The sequence below is a fragment of the Pistacia vera genome, unplaced genomic scaffold (genome assembly GCF_008641045.1).
Source record: "Pistacia vera cultivar Batoury unplaced genomic scaffold, PisVer_v2 Contig76, whole genome shotgun sequence".
In the NCBI taxonomy this organism is placed as follows: domain Eukaryota; kingdom Viridiplantae; phylum Streptophyta; class Magnoliopsida; order Sapindales; family Anacardiaceae; genus Pistacia; species Pistacia vera.
The window spans coordinates 90,302-116,540 of record NW_022196623.1 but is presented as its reverse complement, the minus strand read 5'-3'; the positions used below and the strand labels follow the sequence as shown (position 1 = coordinate 116,540).

Sequence of the window (26,239 nt, the reverse complement as noted above, 5' to 3'; positions counted from 1 at the left end):
AGTTATTTTTAACGCTCATTTACAAATCAAATCAACGCATACTTACAAAATAAGAAAATTCATACTAGAGATGAAAAATATCTAGATTGACATGGAGGCTTTACATTAAACATATCATAAGTAAATAACTTAAAGTCACTAAGTCTAAACTTTTATTCTTACTGCATCAACATCGTACAGAAATAAGAAAATCCATATACAAATTAAGTTTAAGATTGTTACAAACGACTATTGGTTCGTCTCATTTGTCTATATGAGCCTTCCCAGATGCCTTTTCAGGACATCCACCTTCCTTCTAACCCACCGATGTTGTACAAGAGCACCCAAAGGAATCAGAGTTTCCATCACTAAACATAAAGCTGTAAAGAATGTAAATACATACCTCAGAGCTAGATTATTGGGATTCATCCGTGAATACAGAATGGTGTTAACCAGGCTACCATAGTAGGTATATGATAGGAACATAGCAGACGGATAGAGTATAATAGCAAAAGGGAGGTCAATTATGGCGAGTAGAATAATATAAAAAGATGTGAAAAAGGCCATTGTGTTAAGTGAAAAGAAAGTGTATAGATCAGACTGGCGATCCGAATTCGTCAACCTCGCGTTCATCCCAAGAATTTTTGGGTTTTTAGTTGTTTTCAACCCGGTGACTGCTTGCCAAAGTTCCAAAGGAGGGTTAAGAACAGCTTGAAATGTAGATGTCGCGATCAATGTAACAACCAGAAGTAACACATCGCGGGAAGATTGTGTCGGATCTTGGCCAGAAATTCCCAGGATATTGTTCCGCCTTTCGATAAGTGACAAGGGTTTTCTCAGGTAGCTTGCAAATGTGGTTGTAGAATCATCACAAAAAGCACTTTTAGCTCTGGCACGACGAAGGATTTTTCCGAGTATTTCTCTTTCCGGAGAATATTCTTGACCGTAGAAGATGTCCATGGCTGTCCAACCATGGAAGTTCTTGGCATTTACTTTGACATGCCTGATTAGCAACTCCATCACCTTCATTATTGAGACGATAGTTGAAAGTTTTTATTAAATCAAAGATATCTTTTCAATACACTTATATGATACGTTTATGAAACTTGTGGGGCACGAAAAGAACAAACGTTAAAGTAGAACATGTCATTTGAATATCAATTAAAAAAAACAATAAAGATAGGACTAAATATGATTATTATAATGAAAGAAGAGCCATATGCAATTTTTCATGAAGTATTATGGATGATTTAATACGGTCTGTTTAGTTTATTATTTCAATCTTATTTCCAATCTTATTCTTAAAATATTTATTTGTTTAATTATTTAGGAAATACTATTATATTTTTCTTATCCTAGGAGGTTTTTTTTTTTTTTTTTTAAAAAAAATTTTACCTTGTAATAATCACCCTATTCAATTATCCAATACTATCTCTAAAATCCTATCCAAAATAATAAACTAAACGCACCCATAGTTTTATAAAGAGGTTCGGTGTTTAGTTCTACCTAACATTATTTATTAAAACCCAATCACTCATACTACTTGGTTGAAAAGGAAAAGGGGAAATACATGCATCAAATTTTTAAAATTTTATATACGTTTGATCATTCAATTATGCACTCACTTTTAAACATATTAAAAATAGTTTATAGTCGAATGTATTCAAACCTTTAAAATCTAAATCTTCATTAAGGATAACTAAAAGACGAATTTCAAGAATTCATGATGCTATAAAGTTGAGGGGTATTCGACATTAATCTAATAATGTCATCTTATATTACTTACATTATTATATTTGGTTGTCAAGTAATAAAAAATTTCTGTAATCCCAAAAAACAAATAGTAATTATTATTGGTTATATTGATGATAATCTAAATACCACCATTTTGTTAGGTATTATAAGATTGCTTGGTAATCTTAATTTTGTTAAAATTTTATACCTAAATAATTAAATTTTTGGACAATAATACCCTTATTCTGAAAACAATTTGTAAGATTTTTAGGATATTATTACTCTTGAACTTGGAAACTAATTACCCAAGATAGATGGTCGAATCTGGCCACCATCACTAGTCAACGTCATCGAAACGACACATGATTGACCAGATCCACAACCATCTAGTCATTTTTGGAATTCAATATGGTCGGAAAGAGCCAAATTGGCTCATGGCCGACCAGATCTGGTTGGCCGTGCACCATTCAGGCCATAGCCGATAGTGGTAGTCGGTGATTAACAATGACTTGGGTGGATGGGGGTGTTTTTGTTTTAATTTAAACTTTTATTGTAGCTAGAGTGCTTTAGCAAAATCTCAAACGTAAGTGGTTAACAAAATAATTCAAATAATAATAATTATAATAATATTAAAAAAATAGCTATTCAGTAACATATATAACAAACTCATCAAGTTATTCCTCCCAACCAAACATAGTAATTTATATCAACTAATTTACTCCAATCTAACTAAACACATTTTATATAACATTTCCAATAATCTTCAAGATAATATATTATCTTCCCATTAATATAACATTTCAAGTTATATAACATTCCTTGAATACTCCTAAGCGTTAAATTTTTACTATCATTAATAAATGTAGTTAAAATGCAGATACTGGTAAGAGAGAGTACCATACACATATAATTACCATAATATACGTATATTAATGAAAGAACATGCAGCCACGATATTCTTTAATTAAATATTTACTTTTGTAATTTAGTTTGGAGTTACTAGAGTTACAACATTACCTTTGGTTGCTTTGTAGATGTTGCAATATGCAGAACAGTGTTGCCATCTTCGTCCTTCCATTGCAAGACCTCTTTCTTGTTAACCCTTATAAGCCATCCCATCAAGACTTCTACAACAGCAAGCCTTTTGTTCTTCACAGCAACATGCACAGCAGTTTCACATTGAACAGTTAAATCCTCTATTGAAGAAGGGCAAGCAGACAAAAATTCAGCTAAAAGATCGAAATCCTCCATTTCAGCTACGTAATGCAAAGGAGTAATCCTCCCCTTTCCTTTCACTCGGACGAGCTCCCTGTCGATTGCTAGAAGCGCTCTCACCACTTGCTTGTGCCGATTTTGCAAAGCTACGTGCATGGGGCTGAGCCCCTGACGGTTTAGTTGCCGGGCTAGTGGAGGTTTTAAGGTAGCTATTTCCATGGCGTAATGGGTGTTTCCCACGCTTGCAGCTATATGCAATGGAGTATCTGCAATGGAATCATCGTCGTGTTCAGCAAGTATTGAGTAAAGAGCGTCAACGCTTCCCTCTCTAGCAGATCTATTCAACTTCTCAGTCATTGCGAGACTCATATCTGACAGGTGGTTTAGAACTTTTACTTGGATCGTAAAATTGTATTTGGAAGTAAGAAATTACTATATAAAGAATGACCAAAGGAAGAGAATGAGTAAAGAAATGATATGTGAAGAGTGCACCAGGTCATATTAAGAATAAAAAACAACTACTTCAAAAAGAAAGAATAAAGAAATAATATGTGAAGAAGAAAAGAATTGGAAATGGTCCCACTGCTATCAGGTAGGAAGGTTTTAATAAGTAAAGAATAAAGGCTTTTAAGTTTTAACGTAAAGAGTAAAGGCTTCCTGTAACCCTAATTGCTTTTTCTGTTTTTTGTTACTAATAATCAGTCTCCTATTAATATAAGAAAAAAATCAAATATTATATATAAAATACAAATATTTATCCTAAAATAAAAAATCATGATCTTTTTAATTAAAGAAAATACAAAGCACGTATTTAAAGTGATATTTTACGAAGATAACTTCTAAACTAATAAAGATCTCCATCTAGGTTAACCTTGGTCGTCGAAGCTTTATGGAGAAATGTTTTCCTTATATTCTTGTACCACAGGTGAAGCCCTCCAGAGAGATACCTATCGGGCTCGAGCTGGCCCACAGAACAAGCCAATATGATAAACCTGGAGGCCCAATTTTCTCGTAGGTAAAATACAATAGTCCAATCTCCTACAGATCCCCTACTATGTCAGGGTCTAATACATGGAGAGAAAGCTGCACATACACTTGGAATATCAATGTTAGGGTCTTAGATTAAGTAGCAATTTAACACATTATCAAAGTAAGGTCTCAAATTCGACGTAAGAGTTTAAGGCTCTGTTTATTTCGTTTTTTGGAATACTATTATTAGTATTCCCAAAAAAGTTAAACAGTAAAATTGCAAAAACTTACAATATTATCCAATATTATTCAACTTTTTTTAAACCCCCTAAATTTGTTAATTTAATTAATACCGCTAAATATTTTTTTCAAAATTACAAAAACACCCCTAAACCTACATTATACCAGATTTCAGCCACCACTGCCAAAAGTTGGCCGGAATCTAATATAATGGCACACTACCGGCTGAATTTGGCCGATAGTAGGCTGATCTAACATCTTCTGGCCAGATCCACGGTGGATCTGGCTAGAAAAGGTCAAATCTAAGGCCAAAAATCTCAACGACGGCTAACATATGGTCGTCGTTGACCATCAACGACGGTCGTATCTTTGGCCGTCGTTGACGAGCAAATGCGGCAAGATCTGGCCGTCAATGGTCAGATCTAGCCGTAGATCTGACCTTTGCCGGCTAGATCCACCGTGGATTTGACTAGCAAATGCCATATCGACGTACGACCGACAAGATCCAGCCGGTCATGAGCTGATACGGCGACTCCGACCACCCTTGGGTGGTGGTGGCCGATTGTGATTATTCAATGGGGTAGGTTAGGGGTGTTTTTGTTAACTTTCAAAGCTTTATTATAGGGGTGTTTAGTAAATAAACAAACATAGGGGTATTTTTATTAATTTATAAATCCTACATCATAATACCCACCCAATTCAACTTTTTTTAACCTTTTTAAAAAAACTTTTCTAAAAAATGCAAAAAAAGGAATCAAATGGACCCTAAGTTTCAGTTATTCATCTGAAGCTTGGTTTGAAATTCCTTAAAAAAGTAGCTTTTCTGTTTATTACATCGATAATCTAATAAAAGGGAGATTATTCAAATTGGGTTCAATGGATAACAGGGATGAAACAGTGTTTGATGGCTAGGACACCCTATCTTTTAGAGATAAAAGAAGAGAAAATGAACACTCTTTTTTGAAATACTTTGAATTGTTTTGGTAGACAGAGATGGAATCATCGAAGCCAACCATGTTTTTGTTGGAATTTATTAATTAAATTGAATGAAATGAGATGTGGTAGTATAAGTTGGGAATTTGAAAGATGAAAAATTAGTGGATTAAAGAAAAAGGTTTTAAAGTTGGAAAGTGAAAATGTTGAAAATAATTGTGGAATTCAATGATTTCTCCCACCTTGAGTAGTATAAAATGGTATTTTTTTCTTTCATTTTAAATGCACCAAAATTGAGAACTCTTTCAATTTCTTATTTTCTATTTAGTTTTTAAGGTTTTCTTTTGTTGGAGTCAAGACTTAATTTAGTTCGTTAGAATATAAGAGTGATGCTTCTCTCTATTCATTTGTTGTTGTATCCTAGGAAACAGATGCTGCTCAAATCCTTGTACACTCGTAAAGGAGGAGAATCTGTTTTAAGGAAATTGTGTGTTACATAGACTTCGACATCCATCCTAAGGTTATATTCTTTACCGGATCTCTTCCTGTCATTCTGAAAGATCTCCGACATGTGATTACGTTGATGGTATTTTTAATTTTATTATATTGTCATTTTATTTTATTGACATTTAGTTATTTTTTTATATTTAATATATTTTTTATTTGCAAATACTAATATAATAATTAATTATTTTATAACAGATCTTTTTAGAAGAGCAGATTGAAGTGCAGTATTGAGCAAGTAGCTTTTAGCTCCTCCAGGAAAACATGACATGTAAGTAAAATAAAATTTCAGAAGCTTCACAATACAAATTGTACTGTTGAAAGTCTACATGACTTGTTTTTTCAATTATTGCACCCAAAAAAAAAAAAAGACATTTCACAACACAAATTATTAAATATTATGAATCTTATTTTTCAAACAGACTCAAACCTCATTGTTGAATTTCCCCTTTGTTTTCAGATTCAATGCAGCATTCAAGAATTGATCCATGGCGTCCATAGAAGACCCTTTAGAATTTCCCTCATCTTTGATAGCATTGTTAATTATCGCCTTAACTTGCAAAGCTTTCCCTCTCATTTCCTTTCCCTTCTCACTCTCATTCATCACCAACTTAATTTTTTCCATTATATCTTCACGAAAAACCTCACTCCTCTTCCCTCTAGCAACCTCCACACATACTCCAATCATTTCTTCCAACAATTTTACATTATAAAACTGCTCTGCTGCCACTGGCCACCCTATCATTGGCACGCCATGGCTCAGTGATTCAAGCACAGAGTTCCATCCACAATGACTCAAAAATGTAGATAAAGATTTGTGAGATAAAATCTCCACCTGGGGTGCCCATTTATGAACCAATAGCCCACGTCCTGAGTCTTTGATTCTCTCTTCAAATCCTTGAGGCAACCATTCATTGGCTCTAAATTCAGAGTTTATGTCAAAGCCTAATGGTGGCCTAACAACCCAAATGAAATTCTTGCCACAACCCTCTAAAGCCATTGCCAATTGCATCATATTCCATGCAGATATAGTGTTCTGTGATCCAAATGACACATAGAGAACTGAACAAGAAGGTTTTTTATCAAGCCAATTTTTACACACCTCTGAGGAGACTCCAAAATCTCTTCTGCTTCCCGGAGACAAAATAAAAGGGCCAATAGACCAAACCTGTCGGCCTAATTTTCTCCTAAAATACATTAGTCCAAGCTTGTCAATCTCCTCTACTGTGTTGAACAAAATTCCATCAGCTTTACTCCAGTGACAAAGTAGCTCTTCCCTATGAAACACTGAAATAGAATCACTTCCATCCGTGACTCTTAAAGGCTCTGACATTTGAGTGACATGAAAGGTAGAAGCTTCAGGAAAATCCGGCAACACAAATTCATCAGAATCAGTGTTCCGGTGAGGTAAATTTAGCCAGAAATAGTAGTAACAAGCAGAGCCAAAACCACCACCAGTAATAAATATAGAATGAAATATTCCAAACTCTTGGGCTATCTCTATACACCATCCTAAGAACATGTCCGAGATGATGCAAAGTGGTTTTTGCCCATTCTCTTGATGGATAAGATTATATATAAGTTTCCTGAAATGGGGTTTCAAAGATAGAGAAGCTTTAAGGAGACTGAGGAAAAGATGATGAGGAAGAGAATCCAAATTTTCAGAATTAGGAGGGAGGTCATGATCTGAGCTATTAAAAGGGATTTCAAGGAGATGAATGGAGGAGTTTAGAGGGAGACATGATCTGAGTTTCTTGTTATTTAAAGGGGTGTTAACAAAAATTATGGTGTATTTGTTCCTTTTTTCAATTCGAAGGGCTAAAGCTAGGAAAGGATTAATATGGCCTTGAGCCATGTAGGGAAACATTACTATGCTTTCTTTTGTTTCAGCCATTGTTGAGAATCGAAGATCAAGTGGAGGAGTACTAGATGAGTGGCGTGTGGTATACAAATGAAATGACAAAAGATGATACTCTTAACCAAATATCTTTTTACTCTTTTGGAGAAAATTTTTTATTGCCAAATCTTTTCTCGTGTAAAACATTTTCTAATTCTTGTCATTTTTTGACAAAAAGCAATCAATTTTTTTAGACTTTCTATGGGAGACCTCTCAAACTTTATCAAATAAAAAAGAACAACTTTATTTTGTTTCATAAATTTATATATAAAGAAAGATTAATACTTCACCTAAGTGAAGCAATCAATTTTTTTTTTTTGTTTACACCTTCTCCCTAATTTCAAATTTAAAAAACAAAGAAATATTTGAAATTAAAAAAAAAAAAATTGCTTCAATGATTTAGAAAATTTAGAGTTAGGATTTGTATAATAATTAAAGGTTAAAAATTGAATGTGAGTATATTTAGAAATTATTATGTCATTTATAGTAATTTTTTTTATTAAGAGTAAATATAAATAATTAAAAATAAAAATATTGATAATTTTGATGGGACTAAAAATCAATTACCTAACCTTATTAAAAAAAAAAAAATTTAAAGTAGGAGATACTCATAATCACACATAGTCCATATATATTATGTGGGCTATAAATCCCATGATGTAAGAACATTAATGTGATCTATAAAGGCCTCAGGCCTTTGAACCTCTTTGAGTATTTAAAAGGCCCAAGCCTTCCGACTTCAAAGTAGTAATGAGAATCCATTTATTCGTCTACCAACTCAACCATATTTCTAATATCTCTTTCTTATACTTGAATGTAGGTGATAAGATAATATTAATAAATCCATTAATATATATTTTCTTTATGCTTTATATAACCTATTTCTCCTCATATTTTGTATGCATCTAATAATAAGAATACTATCTTTAGGATTCTCAATTTGAATTCTACCTAATGCAGTTGTTAATATAATTGCAGACATAATTAATCATAAGATTATATGATTGATATTGCTTTTCCGGTAATTAATATTGTGTTGATATATCAACAATCACATGAATTTTAATTTTAATTTGATAACATTATAAATATTTTTTTTTAATTGAGGTAAAAAGTAGGGGTGTTTAAAAAAATACAAAAACCTAACTAAAAAACCGGTTAATCGAAAAAACGGTTCGGTTATGATTAGAGAAATTCAAAAAACCAGATTTCTAGTTCGAGAAAAAATAAAAAACGGTTAACCGAAACAGGTTTTACAAATATATATATATAAATAATATTAAATAAAAATAAAAATATATATTATATATTAAATAAAAATTTCATTTAGGATTTTTATTTGTATCAATTATTAATGTTTTATTAGTAGTGGTCAAAATAGATATGTATGAATGTTTAATTTCTATTTGGATATGTATTGTTTATATTTATAATTTAATTTAGGAAAAAATTAAAAAAAAAAAGGGGAAAACTGGTTAACCGAAAAACCAGTTTCCCCTCCAAACCGGTTCGGTTTCGGTTAACCACTTTTGAACACCTGTAATAAAAAGAATATTCATATTTTCATTATTCTAGAGCTGAATCAGTAGACACATTAGAGGTCAATATCTTTAAGTTATGTTTAAAATTTGTTTTCTCTTTCATCTATGTTTACGATAAATGTAATTGAAAATTATTAAATCTGATATTTATATAGAATGCATGTATGACTTGTGATAACGTTAATACGGTTCTCGCTACTGTGATATTATTGACTTTCTCTTATAAAATACGTGACTTATATTATATATTTTATAGTAATAAAAGCCTCGCCATATACTCATCAACTCATATCATTACCTCATTGTTTTATATCAAACACCACTAACTCATATCATAACCTCGTTATTCTTGACAGAGAATAGTTGGTTTTTAATTGATAGAATAATATTATTAAATTTAATCAACGTCTTGATCCTCTAGAATGAGTTTCTGACTACGCCCCAAACACATTGCAATTGAGTAGGCCTCCATGACTTATCAAGTTGAAAATATATCTCTTTATCTCTAATTCTCTCTCCTTGATCAGTAAATTTAGAGATTAAGCCACAATATAGATCAATTCTTATCAGATTGCTATTCTAGATTTTTCTTGTTCTCCTTATAAATGTAAGCGTGTACTTCATCTTTATTAGTAAGAAAGCCAGTGAATATTTTCTCTGAGTCTTGTTTTCTCCTCTGGTTTGCAAAGAACAAGCATTTTCTGAATAACAGCTCAAACGGGCTTTCCATCTTATCTCAAGCAACACTAACTCATAGGTGTAACCTTTCCCTCATATTGGAATTGACAATTATTTGAAGCATATCAAAGAGTAATGTTATACTTATAACTAAGTTGTACAACCAAATAAAAAATAAAGGATAGAGTACATAGTTATTTTATATGAATTTTGTGCAATTTTTGTTTGGTTGAATGACTTAGTTATAAACAAACATTATTCTTAATCAAGATGCATACATGACAGAAAAATTTTAATTTAAAATTTTTCATAATCACACAAAATACACAAATCAGAAAATACAAATACAAAGTTCAGGATTATTACAAACAACGATAATACATAATTAGATAATACATAATGAGAGTCCCATATCCGTATTTTTTACTCATCATGATCTATATGAGCCTTCACAGATGCCTTTTCAAACTATCCACGTGCTTTGTAACCGTACGATGTTGTCCAAGAGCAACCAAAGGAAACAGATTTGCTATCAGAAAACATAAACCGATAAAGCATATAAATACATACCTTAGAGCTAGATTAGTGGAATTCATCCGTGAATACAGAATGGTGTTAACCAGGCTACCATAGTAGGTGCCTGAGAGGAACATTGCAGACGGATGGAGTACATACAAAAAGGGAGGTCCAATACGGCAGTTGAAATAATAGAAAAAGATGTGAAAAAGGCTATTGTGTTCAATGAAAAGAAAGTGTATAGATAAATCGGCCGACTCATGCATATTCAAAATCTTCGTCATGTTTATCCCAAAAAAATTTGTGTTTTTAGTTGTTTTCAACCCGGTGTCTACTTGCCAAAGTTCTAAAGGAGGGTTAAGTATAGAAGAGTGATTCAAAGTCTTAAGGGCAAATAAGTCTTTTGCTAGAGTTGAAATAGTCCAAGTGTTTAGTTGCTATTAACTAGGTGATATGATGATAGAAGTAGGGTGCAAGTAACTATTTATGTAGTGCTTTAGTAAAATTAGGAGTCATGAGAGTCATGGCTATGTGTGTGTAGCTTATAAGCCTATAAAAGGAAATGTCTTTTCTCATTTATTATTATATTGATTGTGCAGTTCAATTCCTCTTTAAAAGTATTATTATTTTTGCTATGGTTTCATTCACTACTTAGTCCGTCTTCATCTAATCCAACATTTGTGGTATTAGAGCAAGGCTTCCGTCTTTGACTGGGCGAACACAAAAAAAAAAGTGAGAAAGAGTGAAACATGTGAGAGATCTAGATGGTAGCAAATTGGCTTTCAACCTCCACACAGCCACTCATACCCATCTTCAACGGTGAGAAGTGTGAGTTTTGGAGCATCAAAATGAGAACCTTGTTCAAGTCTTAAGAGTTATGGGACGTGGTTGAGCACGACATTATTGACAAAGTACTTTCAGATGAAGAGAAAAAATTAAACGCAAGAAGAGACTCCAAAGCCTTGTTCTTCATTCAACAAGAGATACATGAGTCAATTTTTTCAAGAATTGCAGTAGCAGAAACTACAATAGAGGCTTGGAAGATCTTAAAGAAGGAATATCAAGAGTCTGCAAAGGTCATTATGGTAAAATTGCAAACTTACCGTCGTGATTTTGACAATTTGCTTATGCAAAACAATGAATCTGTGCAAGATTATTTGTCTCATGTGTCTACCCTTGTTAATAAAATGAAGTCGTATGGTGAAAAAGTCACTGATGAAATCGTAGTTGCAAAAATCTTGAGAAGTCTCACTCTAAAATTTGAACATGTGGTTGCTGCAATTGAGGAGTCTCATGATTTATCTGATTTATCTTTTGATGAATTAATGAGTTCTTTGCAAGTTCATGAAGAAAGGCTGAATAGATCACATGACAAAAATGGGGAAAAAGCATTTCAAGTGAAGGTGGAGTCATCTCAGAAGGGCAAGGCAGAAAATTTCTTTGAGAAGAAACAAGGCAGAGGCGATAATTATGGTGGTTTTTGTGGCAGAGGCTGTGGCAAAGGCAGAGGAAGAGGACAATCTGGTGAATTCAGGCAGAATAAGAGTTTAATTCAGTGCCACTATTGCAACAAACTTGGCCACAAAGAAGTTGATAGTTAGGCTAAGCAAAAGAATGTCAATAATCAAGCAAGTTTCGCAGAGAAGGCAAATGAAGACAGTAAGCTTTTCATGGCCCATTTTTGTAATAACGTAGTCTCTAATGATGTTTAGTTCTTGGACAATGGATGTTCTAATCATATGACGGGAACAAGATCATTGTTCAAGGAACTTGATAAGTCACAAAAGTTAGAAGTGAGGTTAGGAGATAACAAACAAATTCAAGCTGCAGGAAAAGGTACAATTTCCATCACTAGACATGGTAAAGTCAAACTATTGCCTAATGTATTGTGTGTTCCTAGTTTGACTCATAATCTGCTAAGTATTGGACAACTAATGGTTAGTAGATATTGCATTGTGTTTGATGATGGGTCGTGTGTTATTAAGGATAAAAAATCAGGCCAGATTATTGCTACTATTAAAATGGCTAGTAATAAAATGTTTCCACTTGAAGTTTCAACTGTTGAAGATTCTGCTTTGATAGCTAAAGGATGTAGTAAGGCTAAATTGTGGCATTTGCATTATGGGCACTTAAATATAAATGGGTTGAAATTGTTATGTAAAAAAGAAATGGTTTTTGGGTTGCCTAGAATTGATAATATTGACTTCTGTGAAGGGTGTGTATATGGAAAGCAAAATAGAAAGAGTTTTCCTGTAGGAAAATCTTGGAGAGCTTCTAGTTGTCTTGAGTTATTGCATGCTGACTTATGTGGGCCTATGAGTATTGAGTCTTTTGGTGGGAGTCGATATTTTTTGCTGATCACATATGATTTTAGTCGCATGAGTTGGGTTTTTTTTTTCTTGAAATTCAAGTCTGAAGCTTTTGATAATTTTAAGAAATTCAAAGCACTTGTTGAGAAGCAAAGCAAGTGTTTCATTCAGACACTTCGTACAGACAGAGGAGGTGAATTTCTTTCAACAAAATTTAATGCTTTTTGTGAGGAAAATGGAATTCAAAGGGAACTTATTGCACCACACACACCGGAGCAAAACGGTGTTGCTGAAAGGAAGAACCGGACAATGGTTGAAATGGCCATAAGTATGTTGAAAGCAAAAAATCTTCCGAATAATTTTTAGGGAGAAGCAGTTGCAATCGCAGTGTACATCCTCAATATTTCTCCTACAAAAGTTGTCTTGAACCAAACACCATATGAAGCTTGGAAAGGTAGAAAGCCATGGGTAAGCCACTTAAAAGTTTTTGGTTGTATAACTTATGCTTTGATAAAATCACAGTCTAAAAAACTTGATAAAAAATCTGAAAAATACATTTTTATTGGTTATAGTCCACAATCCAAAGCATATAGATTGTGTAACCCTATCAGTAGCAAGATGATTATTGGTAAGTATGTGGTGTTTAATGAACAAGCAAGTTGGGCCTGGAATGAAGATAAAAGGCAACAGATTCAAGTTCCAGAAGATTCTGATGATCCATAAATGGGTTCAACACCAACAAATTTTGATTCATCCTTTGACTCTTCCAATGAAACTACTCCAAGAAAAACCAAATCCTTGAGGGAGATTTATGAAACCTACATGTTTGCTCTATTTATTTCATATCCTATATGTTTTGAGGAAGCTGTGAAAAAGTCAGAATGGCGTAAAGCAATGGAAGAAGAGTTGCTGGCAATTTAGAAAAACCAGACTTGGGATTTGGTGAATTTGCCTGAAGAAAAAAATGTCATTGGGCTCAAATGGGTGTATCGAACCAAATATCATGCAGATGAAAGTATACAGAAGCACAAGGCTCGGCTAGGGGTGTTCAAAAGCAGTTAACCAAACCGGTTAACCATTTTTTCTTAACCGAACTGGTTTTTCGATTCGGGAAAATTTCTGAACCGAAACCGAACCGGTTTGGCTGGAAAACCGATTTTTCGGTTTTAACCACTTTAAAAAAAGCGGTTAACCGGTTTTGAACCGGTTTTCCTTTCTTTTTTATAAAACTTATTTTTTTATTTTTTTCCTTAATTATTGTAAATATAAACAATACATATCCAAATAAAAATTAAACATTCATATATATCCATTGACCACTACTAACAATACATTAGAAATTGATACAAATAAATGTCCGAAATGAAATTATTTTTTTATTTAATATATATATATATATATATATATATATTTGTAAAACCGGTTTCGGTTAACCGTTTTTTATTTTTTCCCGAACCGGTAACCAAACCAAAATTCTGGTTTTTAAAATTTTTCGAACCGTAACTGAACCCTTTTTCTCAGTTAACCGATTTTTTCGGTTCGGTTCGGTTTTTTCATTTTTTTGAACACCCCTAGGCTCGGCTGGTTGCGAAGGGATATTCCTAATAGTAAGGAATTGATTTTGAAGAAACGTTCTCCCCTGTTGCACGTTTTGAAACGATGAGAACCTTTTTAGCCTTGGCTGCTAAACATAATTGGCCTATCTATCAATTTGATGTTAAGTTTGCTTTTTTGAATGGTGAATTGGAAGAAGAAGTTTATGTCTCAAAGTCACAACCTGAAGGTTTTATAGTTAGTGGCAATGAAAATAAAGTCTACAGGTTGAAAAAGGCACTTTACGGTTTGTAGCAAGCTCCACGGGCATGGTATGCAAAAATTGACTCCTATTTCAAAGAAAATGGATTTGAAAGGAGTGACAATGAGCCAACTCTTTATTTGAAGAAGGAAGGTAAAAATGACTTTTTGGTGGCATGTCTTTATGTTGATGATATAATATATATGAGATCATGTGAGTCTATTATTGTTGAATTTAAATCTTGCATGATGAAGAAATTTGAGATGTCAGATTTGGGTATATTGCATTATTTTCTTGGTCTCAAGGTGAAACAAAATGTAGATGGAATTTTTATTTCACAAAGGAAATATGCTATGGATCTTTTAAAGAGATTTAATATGATGAATTGCAAAGTGGCAACCACACCAATGAATGTGAATGAAAAGCTGAATCTTGATGATGGCACTGAAATGGCTAATGCAAAATATTTTAGAAGTCTTGTCGGTGGTTTGAATTATTTGTGTCATACAAGCCCAGACATTAGCTTCTCTGTTGGTGTAGTGTCTAGATTTATGCACAATCCAACCAAGCTTCATCTTGGCATTGCTAAAAGTATATTGAGATATGTTGCAAGGACTGTTGAATTTGGAATTTGGTACTCAAAAGTATTAGATTTCAAATTAATTGGTTATACTAATTGGGCAGGTTGTTTAGATGACAGAAAAAGTACTTCAGGTCATTTATTCAGCCTTGGTTCTGGAGCAATTTCATGGAGTTCAAAGAAGCAGGAAGTTGTAGCATTATCAACTTCAGAGGCAGAGTACATTGCAGCAACTTCATCAGCTTGTCAAGCAGTATGGTTAAGAAGACTTCTTGTTGATTTTCATCAAGAGCAAGCTGGCGCAACATAAATCTTTTGTGACAATAGAGCAACTATTGCAATGACGAAAAATCCAGCCTTCTGTAATAGAACCAAACATATTGACCTCCGTTATCACTTCATTCGAAGTCTGGTAACAAATGGAATGATTTCATTAAAGATTTGTGATATAAATGAACAGGTCGCAGACGTTCTAACCAAGTCTCTTTCCCAGGCCAAGCAGATTTGAATCAAAAGAGAGTATTGAAGAGTGATTCAAAGTCTTTAAGGGCAAATAAGTCTTTCGTTGGAGTTGAAATAGTCCAAGTGTTTAGTTGCTATTAATTAGGCGACGTGATGATAGAAGTAAGGTGCAATTAACTATTTATGTAGTGCTTTAGTAAAATTAGGAGTCATGAGAGTCATGGCTACGTGTGTAGCCTATAAGCCTATGAAAGGCAATCTCTTTTCTCATATATTATTGTTTTGATTGTGCAGTTCAATTCCTCTTTAAAAGTATTATTATTTTTACTCTTGTTTCCATTCACTACTTCGTCTGTCTTCATCTAATCCATCATTAAGAACAGCTTGAAATGTAGATGTCACGATCAATGTAGCAACCAGAAGTAACACATCGCAGGAAGATTGTTTCGAATCTCGGCTAGAAATTCCAAGGATTTTGTTCCGCCATTCAAATAGTGACAAGGGTCGTCTCAGGTAGCTTGCAAATGTGGTTGCAGAATCATCAAGGAGTGATAAGGGTAGTCTCCTGAGGTATCTTGCAAATAAGGTTGTAGAATCATCAAGTTGAGAAGCTCTTTTAGCTCCAGCACGACCAAGGATTTCCTTGAGTACCTCTCTTCCAGGAGAATATCCTTGAAGGTGGAAGATCATGTCCATGCCTGTCAAACCACTGAAGTTTTGGGCATTTACATTGACATGCCTGATCACCAACTCCATCACCTTTATTTTAAAGTTCAAATTGTTAACGCACGCATGCTAAGTAATAATTGTATTTATAATAACTATCAATGGCAACCAAGTTAAAGATAGATAAAAAAGAAAAAGTTCAGATGTGGACACAAATTCTATGAATGGCAGTATGAAATATGAATGATGTCATACCATTGAGGTATTCTTATTTCCTTTTTAATATACTTATAGGGGGCGTTTGGTTAGGGTAATGTGAGATTACTGGAGTTATGTCATTTTATATTACTTGATTACCACGTTTGATTGTCAAGTAATATAAGATACTAGTAATCTTCAAATACCAATAGTAGTTACTGTTGGTAATATTGGAGGTAATCTGATTACCTCTATTTTCTTAGGTATTTTAAGATTACTAGGGTAATCTTTTTTTTTTTTTTTTTTTACAATTCTATCCCTTATTAATAAAATTTTAGGACAATAATACCCTTATTTTTCAATTTATTTACATGAATATGGTTTTTACTATTTCACCCCAATTAATTAACTTTTTGGACAAAATTACCCTTGAATTCAAAACAAAATTGTAGCCCACTCAAGCCACCACCCTACCCACCTGCCGCCGGCAACCACCGCCGCTGTTGAAACTACGCACGGAAGGCCGAAAATGGCCAGATCGTGCCAAATCTGGTTGTTGACGGCGAGATCTGTCACATCTAGCCATTTTTGGCCAGATCCCTAGTCGGAAATGGCCATATGGCGCACGGAAGCCATTTCCTGCCTTCCGTGTGCCGTTAGGTTACCGGCTATCGGCGGTGGTTTCCGACGGTCGGCAATGGCTAGGTTGGTGGGGGTGCTCCAAACTTTTATTATGGGATTGTTTTTGCTAAGTTTTTAAACGCAGGAGGGTTATAATAATCCAATAATAATCAATATTAAAAAATAATATAATAATAATATTTAATTATAGGACAATTAGGTAATTTAAATAACATACCCACCAATTTATTTCTCCCAACCAAACATATTAATATAACATACCAACCAATTAACCAAACACATTTTCCTAAAGATTTCCAATAATCTTCAAGGTAATCTAACTTTTCAATAATCCAACATTCTCAGTAATCTAACATTCTCAATCCAATATTCTCAGTAATCGAACATTCCCTAACCAAACAGTCTCATAGATTTATGAAACTTTGTGATGCAAGATGAGAACAAATCTTATAAAGTACGTGTCTTTTTATCCTTAAAGTGTTCATGTTTCAATTTCAATTAAAAAATAAATATAAATAAAGATACATGCAAGAATCGGATAAAAATATTTAGAATCGGGTCTGTTCGTTTAAATATTTTTAACTATCCTATTCATATTATTTCCAAAATACCAGTTTGTTTCCCTATTATGAAAATACTATTATATTTTCTTCCACTATTTTTAAACGTCTTAAGTTTATTAATTTAACTAAACACCCCTAGAGAAAAATTTAAAAATTGACAAAAACACTCCTACCCATCCACTTTTGCCAAATTCCGGTCACCACCGCTAGAAGGTGAGAAGGTGGCTGGAATCTAGTATAATGGTGCACTATCAGCTGGATCTGGTCGGTAGTGTGCCGATCTATCATTTTTCGGCCAGATCCACGGCCAAAGACAACCAGATCTTTGGCCGTAGCTGGTCGTCAACGACGACCAAGATATGGCCGTCATTGACAACCAAACATGGCTAGATCTAGCCGTCAACGGCCAGATCTGGCCATAGATCTGGCCTTTTCTGGCCAGATCTACGGTGGATCTGGTTGGAAAAGGCCATCTCGACACACGACTGTCCAAATTCAGCCGGTTGTGCACCGATACAACGACTCCAGCCACCCTCCAGCGGTGATGGCCAGCTGTTGGAATTTAATGGGTGGGTGGGGGTGTTTTTATAATTTTTAATGTTTTTATTACAGGGGTGTTCAGTTATTTAACAAACCTAGGGGGCATTTTATTAATTTTCAAATCCTACCTCGTTATTCTCACCCAACTCTAAAAATATCAAAAATACTATCCAAAATACTAAAACAAACACACCCATATTATTTATTGTAATTAAGTTCATATATAACATGAAAGAAAAGCTACACGCAAATTTTCATGAATTATTATGGGATTAATTAATAGTTTTATAAAGAGTTTTGGTGTCTTCTTTTTTTCCTTTTTCACGCTTAACACTTGATATAGGGTTTAGTTCTCTCTAACATTATTTATTAAAACCCAATTATTCATACTAGTTGGTTGAAAAGGAAAAGAAGAAATGCACTCACTTTTAAATGTATTCAAATAAATCTTAATACTAGTAAACTGTCTGATTTTTCTTCTAGTGTTAAGTAGCAGTAATAAACCAATATTTATTATCATTAATAAACGTGGTTAAAATGCAAACACCCCGTAAGATAGACAAACTATATAATTTGTAATTAGATATTTATTTTTATACATTTAGTTTTTGTTACCAATTTACTTTTGGTTGATTCGTAGATGTTGCAATATGCAGAGCAGTGTTGCCATCTTGGTCCTTCCAGTTCAAGACCTCTTCCTTGTCAACCTTTAGAAGCCATCCCTTCAAGACTTCTACAGCAGCAAGCCTCTTGCTCTTCACGGCAACATGCACAGCAGTTTCACATTGAACTGTTAAATCTTCTACAGAAGACGGGCAAGCACACAGAAACTCAGTTAAAAGATCCAAATCCTCCATTTGAGCTGCTACGTAGTGCAAAGGAGTAATCCTCTCCTTTCCTTTCACTCGGACGAGCTCTCTGTCGATAGTTAGAAGCGCTCCCACCACTTGCTTCTTCCCATTTTGCAAAGCCACGTGCATGGGGGCTGAGCCCTTGAGGGTTTAGCTTCCGGGCTAGTGATGGCTTTGAGGTAGCTATTTCGATGGCGAAATGGGTGTTTCCCAAACTCGCAGCTATGGAACAACTATTGATTGATCAATTTGATCTAGAGGAGATGGATCTCTTGCAAGTATTGAATAAAGAGCGTCGACGTCTCCATCTTCAGCACATTTATTCAAACTCAGTCACGGTGATATAGAATTTTCACTCCGATTGTAAATTGTATTGGAAATAGAAATGACTATATATACATGTATATATAGAGAATTATCAAAATGAGCGATAAACGAGTGAATGTGCTTCTTTCTTATTACACATCTTAAATTGTTAGACAAGGTTTGAATGAAAAAGTTTGTAATATCTATTTAATCACTTAGCTAGCTTTTTATATATTTCAGATTGGATATCATGTTATTCTTTTCCTCTTCATGGGAATTGGGAATTGACAAAAGCCACTTCTTCAAGAAGAAAGAATAAAGAAATGATATGTGAAGAAAGAAAAGATTGGAAATGGTCCTACTCTTATCAAATAGTTTAAACAAGTAAAGAATAAAGGCTTTTTCACGAACGAGTAAAGAATAGTCCAAACTTTTAAAGGCTCTCTGTTGAACAAAATTCTGTCAAGCTCTACTCCATGGTCCATGAAGAAAGTTGCTCATGCCTCATAGACTAGGAATATAATGTTAGGCTTTTAGATTAAGTATTAATTTATCACGGTATACGAGCACAAGGTTTCAAGTGGACCCAAGAGCAAGAAAGGCTTCAAATGTTGATGCTTCCTGTGTTCCACCAATTAAATTATATATTTTTATTGGACTGCGATAATCTTTTTCCTATAAATTATAGTTTTATTGGATTACTTTAGGAAAAGCTTTAGAATATATTATTTTATTGAAACATAGAAATAAAAACGTGTTAGTGTTGAATTCAATGCAAGGTTTTTATTTTATAATTCAACATTTGAAAGTCAAATAGTATTATAATATGGTATTAGAGCCCAGTCGTGGAACTCTATGGTGGCCATGGTCATATTTAGTCCAATAATGCTAGGTTTATTACCTTTTCTCACAACTCTCTTACGTGATAGTTTGTCATTAGTAAGTTCGTAAATGGACAGGCGAAACCCATACAAACAGGTGGGACCAATTTTGCGAGTTAACCAATGATGAACTGCCACATCGGGGGTTATAAGAGAATGCTGTGAAATTGTGTTATAGACCTAGCATTACTCCAGTCAGGCCTATGTTGACCCTCCTTATTTGCTGAATTTGACACTTTAGCCCCTTTAATTCAACCTTATAAATTCATTTCTAGCTCCTTCATTCATCAATATTACATTTTCCTAGCTCCACCCTTGTTAGAGCCACACAAGGACGGAGCCAGAAATTTTTTTCTAAGAGGACCAAAATTAATCTTCAATGAATAGAGGAGCCACATAAGATCGTAGGGAGCTCCATTTATACTTTTATAGGGTCTAAAATGCTAGATTCAAAACTTAGGGTGGCCAAGGAAAAAATGAACTTATAGGGACTAAATCGATAAATATCTAATAAATTTGAAAATTTTGAAAAAAAATTTGGCCACCCAGACTAGTAGCCAAAGGTCTCAAATTCGATCCAACATAACCTAAACTTGAGGTAAAATGGTAACTTAATAATCTAGAACTATTAGAGCATATAGCATCTAACAATAAATTCAAGCAACTAAGTAATAGGGATGGCAAAGCCCAGGGTGAGGGACAGAAACTGGCTCCCCAAACCCGGTAAAATCCCCAAATTGGATTTATTCCAAAAATTTAGAGAGAAAGAGAGAGAGAATTTTTTGAATTAGGATTTGATGATTTTGGATGGCACCTGGTGGCGACTGTTACATCCCACCTCACTAGCAAATTAGTGTGAGATTCAATTTATAAGACTTAAAACTTTTATAACTAAGTAAATGCGTTTTGGGAGAAGGATGTTTATATGAAGCCTAAAAGTAAACACGCGCGGTGAGCTCAAATAAAGTAGAAAACATATATTGGTGTAAATAGGATGTGGCCATTGGTATAAGAGTAAAGACCTCACAAGGACGAGAGGTCCATGAGGTGGAGAGTTTGTCCCATCCCATCACTAGTGAGTGAGCCTAGGATTCAATTTATCCTTTGGGTCTCCATAACTAAGTAAATGCTATTTGGTTGAAGGATACTTGTGTGAAGACCAAACACAAATCTGTGCAAACCTGGGTCTAAAACATACAATATTTATTTGGTTCGACTCAAAATGTGACAATGACGGGGACTTAGACTTTAGAAGTAAGGTTTTCACGTGATATCATACTTTTTAAAATTGTGAATGATAAATCATTTATGTTTAAAATTGTTGAATTGGACGGCTTATACCGAGTGAAAGATAAAAAATCAATTAGGGGTTTCACATGATATCAACTTTCTAATTTATATTTTTTTTCATTATAGATAAGGAAAAGAATCTGCATGGAGAGATTAGGAGAGGGAACAAGCCTCATGATTATCGTTCTTAACATTAAAAAAAAACCAAGAGTGCATTAGGAATTTAGGATACATATAGGCATCTGGGCAAATAAAATTTATTTAAATTTCATTCTTTGATCTTCTTCTTGTCTTCAAAGCAACATCCAAGAATTGATCGATGGCTTTCATGGAAGAACGCTTAAAATTTTCTTCATCTTTGGTAGCATTGTTAATTATCTCCTTAACTTCCCAAGCTTTCTTTCTCATTTCCTTTCCTTTCTCAGTTTCATTCATCACCGTGGCAATTTTTTCCACTATTTCCTCGTGAAAAACCTCACAACCCATCCCTCTAGCAACCTCAACACATACCCCAATCTTTTCTTCCAGGAACTTTACATTATAAAACTGCTCTGCGGCCATTGGCCACCTAATCATTGGCACCCCCTGGCTCAGTGTGATTCAAGCACAGAGTTCCATCCACAATGACTCAAAAATGCAGATAAAGCGTTATGAGATAAAATCTCCACCTGGGGTGCCCATTTATGAACCAGTAGCCCACGTCCTGAGTCTTTGATTCTCTCTTCAATTCCTTCAAGCAGCCATTCATTTGCTCTAAACTCAGAGTTTATGTCAAAGCCTAATGGTGGCCTATCCACCCAAATGAAATTCTTGCCACAACCCTCTAAAGCCATTGCCAATTGCATCATATTCGATGCAGATATAGTGTTCTGTGATCCAAATGACACATAAAGAACGGAACAACAAGGCTTTTTATCAAGCCAATTTTTACCTTCCTCCGGGGAGATTCCGAAATCTCTTCTGCTTCGAGCTTGGCTTCCTGGAGCCAAAAGAACAGGCCCAATAGGCCAAACCTGTCGCCCTAATTTTCCACTAAAATACATAAGTCCAAGCCTGTCAAGCTCCTCCACCATGTTGAACAAAATTCCATCAGCTTTACTCCACTAAGAAAACAGCTCTTCCCTTCGAGACACTGTAGTAGATTCACTTCCATCCACAACTCTTAAAACTTTTTCCATCTGAGTAACATGAAATGTTGAAGCTTCAGGAAAATCAGGTAACACAAATTCATCAGGATCCGTGTGCGCGCCGGTGAGGTAAATTTATCCAGAAAGAGTTGTACCAAGCAAAGCCAAAACCACCACCAGCAATAAATATAAGATGAAACTGTTGTAAATCAATACCAATCCTTCAACCTGCAAGATTAGCCACAAAACAAAACGAAATCTGCAAGAACAAAACACAAACACACAACACAAGATATACCGTGGTTCGCTTGTTCAATATAGAACAAGTTACATCCACGTTGAACTCCAGAATATGGAGCTCGCTGCACTAGTATTGATTTCTTCAAAGATTACACTTTACAGAAGAATTTTCCTTCACTGATATTCCCAGAAACAAACACTCACTCACTTCCCTGTATCCCGCAAATCCTAACAAACCCTAGAGTGTTCTTTAACCTTCAAGGAACCCCTGCCCTCAAACACAACTCTAGATAGATTCACACAGAGAAGAAACCCAGAATGAGCATGAAACCCTAACCCAGACCAAAAGTATTTTACAGAGAAACCGAAAAGAATACCTAAACTCGACTACCCTCAAATGAGTGAATAGTCTCCTTTTATACTGTTGACTTCTGAATGCATTTGAGCCGTTGGATTCTCTTTATCGTTGACGGCTGAGATTCATTTGGAATAATGAACAAAACGACAGCGTTTTGTTTCCTGGTTAAACGACGTCGTATGCTTCATTCATTTAACAATCTCCACCTTGAAGTATGTGGTAGTTGTTTCAGTAGTGTCAGTTCAGTTTGAGCAGCGAGCATTTCCATACTCCTTCTTAGTTCTGATTGTGGTTATCCCACATGTAATAGGTTCAAGCAGTGCTTGAACTTTGCAAGTGTCACAACCTTGGTTCCCATGTCTGCAGGGTTGTTTTCAGTTGGGATCTTCTGCAGGTTCACTTCTCCTTTGGAGATCATATCCCTCACAAAATGATACCTTACGTCAACATGTTTTGTTCTCTCATGGTACACGGGATTCTTTCCCAGATGGATGGCACTCTGACTGTCTGAATAGACTGTCACAGTTCCATCCAGCAGCTTGGCCTCTTTCAGGAATCCTTGTAGCCATATGGCTTCTTTGAATGCGTCGGTTACAGCCACGTATTCAGCTTCAGTTGTGGACAAAGCTACCAGTGGTTGTAGTTGGGACTTCCAACTGATGCAGTTTCCTCCCAGGGTAAACTGATATGCTGTGGTGGATTTTCGCGAATCTCTGTCACCTGCAAAATCAAAATCTACATACCCAACCAGATCAAGTGTGGAGTTTCTTTTACAGAAGTTTAGACCAACATTTTCTGTACTTTTGATGTATCTTAGTAACCATTTCAAAGCATTCCAGTGATCACACCCAGGGTTAGACATGAATCTACTTAGAAGTGATATTGAATATGATAAATCAGGTCTTGTACTGATCATAGAGTACATAACAGAACCAATGGCATTTGCATATGGTATTGTTTCCATTTTTAGTCTATCAGGTTCTGTTTTAGGGCTTTGGACTTTACTAAGGATGAAGTGACTTGCTAGAGGCATTGTGGTACACTTAGAGTCACTCATTCCAAACTTTAACACAAGTTTTTGCAGATAAGGCATCTGATGCAATTTTAGGCTGTAATTCTTCATGTTTCTTTCTATTAGCATACCTAAAATTTTCTTAGCACAACCCAAATCCTTCATGTCAAATTCAGCATGCAATTTCCCTTTCAAATCATCAATTTGGGCCTTAGATTTACTAATTAATAGCATGTAATCAACGTATAATAACAAATATACAGGATTTGTATTCGCATGTGCAAAATAGAAACAATTATCATGCTCACTTCTAGTAAACCCTATGCCTACTATAAAGGAGTCAAATCTTTTGTACCATTGCCTAGGTGACTGTTTGAGATCATACAGGGATTTATGCAACAAACATGCATGATCAGGGAACCTTTTATCCTTAAACCCTATAGGTTGACTCATATAAATCTGTTCTTCTAATTCCCCATGCAAGAATGCAGTTTTTACATCTAACTGTTCTAACTCAAGGTCATAATGAGCTACTATAGATAGCATCACTCTTATAGTTTTAAATTTAACAACAGGTGAGAAAATTTCAGTAAAGTCTATACCTGCTCGCTGGGTGTAGCCTTTGGCTACCAGTCTAGCCTTATACATTGGTGGATCAGTTGTGTTTATGCCCTCCTTTAGCTTGTACAGCCACTTACAGTCTACCAGTTTGACATCCTTTGGCTTTGGAACCAGAGTCCAAGTTTTGTTCTGCCTCAGAGAGTCCATCTCCTCATTCATGACAGTAAGCCAATGTTTCTTGTCCTTTGAGTTGACTGCCTGTTCATAGGAGTCAAGTTCTGTTCTTTGGATCTCTACACCAACCAGCAGGGCTGTGTAGATGAGGTCTGCATAACTGAACCTTGCTGGTGGTCTTATATCCCTTCTGGTTCTATCTCTGGCCAGTTGATACTGAGCCAGATCAGTTTGTTGGTCATTATCAAAGTTTTCTTCACTTTCATCTTCACCATCAAGTTCAGTATTGGTTGCAGTGTGCTCAGTTTCATATTCTGGTTCATCAATGTTGATCTTAGGCTCCTGTTGCCTTATTGACTCCACCTCAAACTGAGTACTGTCTGTTTGCTGTGGTGTCTTCACATGTTGGCTTGAGATACCTGCACTGTTATTAGTAACCCTGCAAGGGAACACAACTACATTAAAGATAACATCTCTACTGATGATAACCTTAACCCCTTGGGTTTCTCTATCCCATAGCCTGTACCCTTTGGTTCCTTCTTGATATCCCAAAAATACACATCTTAGGGACCTAGGTTCTAATTTTCCATCTACTGTATGTGCATAGGCTGCACAACCAAATACTCTTAGGTGGTTGAGTGAGGGTTTTCTTCCTGTCCATCTTTCTTCAAGGCACACAGAGCCAGTAGCACTAGAGGGAGTTCTATTTATCAAATAGGCAGCTGTGGTTAAAGCCTCTCCCCAAAAAGACTTAGGTAGTCCAGCTGTGAAGAGGAGACACCTAACCTTTTCTAACAATGTTCTGTTCATCCTCTCAGCAACTCCATTTTGCTGAGGTGTTCTCCTAACTGTCCTATGTCTCATAATGCCCTGGTCTTTACAATATGCATCAAACTCAGTGTTACAGAATTCCATACCATTGTCAGTTCTGAGTGCTTTCACCTTTTTCTCCAGTTGGTTTTCAACTAAAGTCTTCCAACTCTTAAACTTACTTAGTGCCTCATCTTTGGTTCTAAGAAGGTACACCCACACTTTCCTACTGAAATCATCCACTATGGCTAAAAAATAACTATTTCCTCCATGAGTTTTGACGCTTTCTGGACCCCAAAGATCAGCATGCAGGTAATCCAAACATCCCACAGACAGGTAAGTTCCTTTTGGGAAGCTCAGCCTGTGCTGTTTACCCATGACACAAATCTCACAAAACTCTAAGTCTGATACATTGTCATTTCCAAAGTACCCCTGCTGTTTGAGACAGCTCATACCAGTTTGGCCTATATGGCCCATCCTCAGGTGCCATTTTTCTGCATTTGAAGTGTTAGTAGATATGAAAGCAGAATTAACATTCAACTGATAATATTGTCCACTCAATATATACAGACCATGCCTTTTCACACCTTCAAACAGAATTTGATCATTCTTGTACACAGTAATGCAGCCTTTTTCAGCTCTATAGCTACAACCTGCTTCATCCAGTG

The 26,239-nt window shown here is 35.1% G+C and overlaps 2 protein-coding genes and 1 pseudogene across 2 annotated transcripts; all 3 read right to left on the bottom strand.

Moving 5' to 3' along the window:
* Positions 1-249: 249 nt before the first annotated feature.
* On the bottom strand, positions 250-3,285 carry LOC116116015 (ankyrin repeat-containing protein BDA1-like). The gene is made up of 2 exons (XM_031402120.1): positions 2,731-3,285; positions 250-1,002 (listed from the first exon to the last, which is right to left on the bottom strand). Exons 1-2 carry the CDS (start codon positions 3,283-3,285, stop codon positions 250-252), a joined length of 1,308 nt encoding a protein of 435 aa, XP_031257980.1.
* A 2,713-nt stretch (positions 3,286-5,998) lies between these two features.
* Positions 5,999-7,477, bottom strand: LOC116116057 (UDP-glycosyltransferase 92A1-like). Its single transcript, XM_031402161.1, has one exon. It carries the CDS (start codon positions 7,466-7,468, stop codon positions 5,999-6,001), a length of 1,470 nt encoding a protein of 489 aa, XP_031258021.1. The 5' UTR covers positions 7,469-7,477.
* An 8,199-nt stretch (positions 7,478-15,676) lies between these two features.
* Positions 15,677-19,596, bottom strand: LOC116116014 (annotated as a pseudogene).
* Between the last annotated feature and the right edge of the window lie 6,643 nt (positions 19,597-26,239).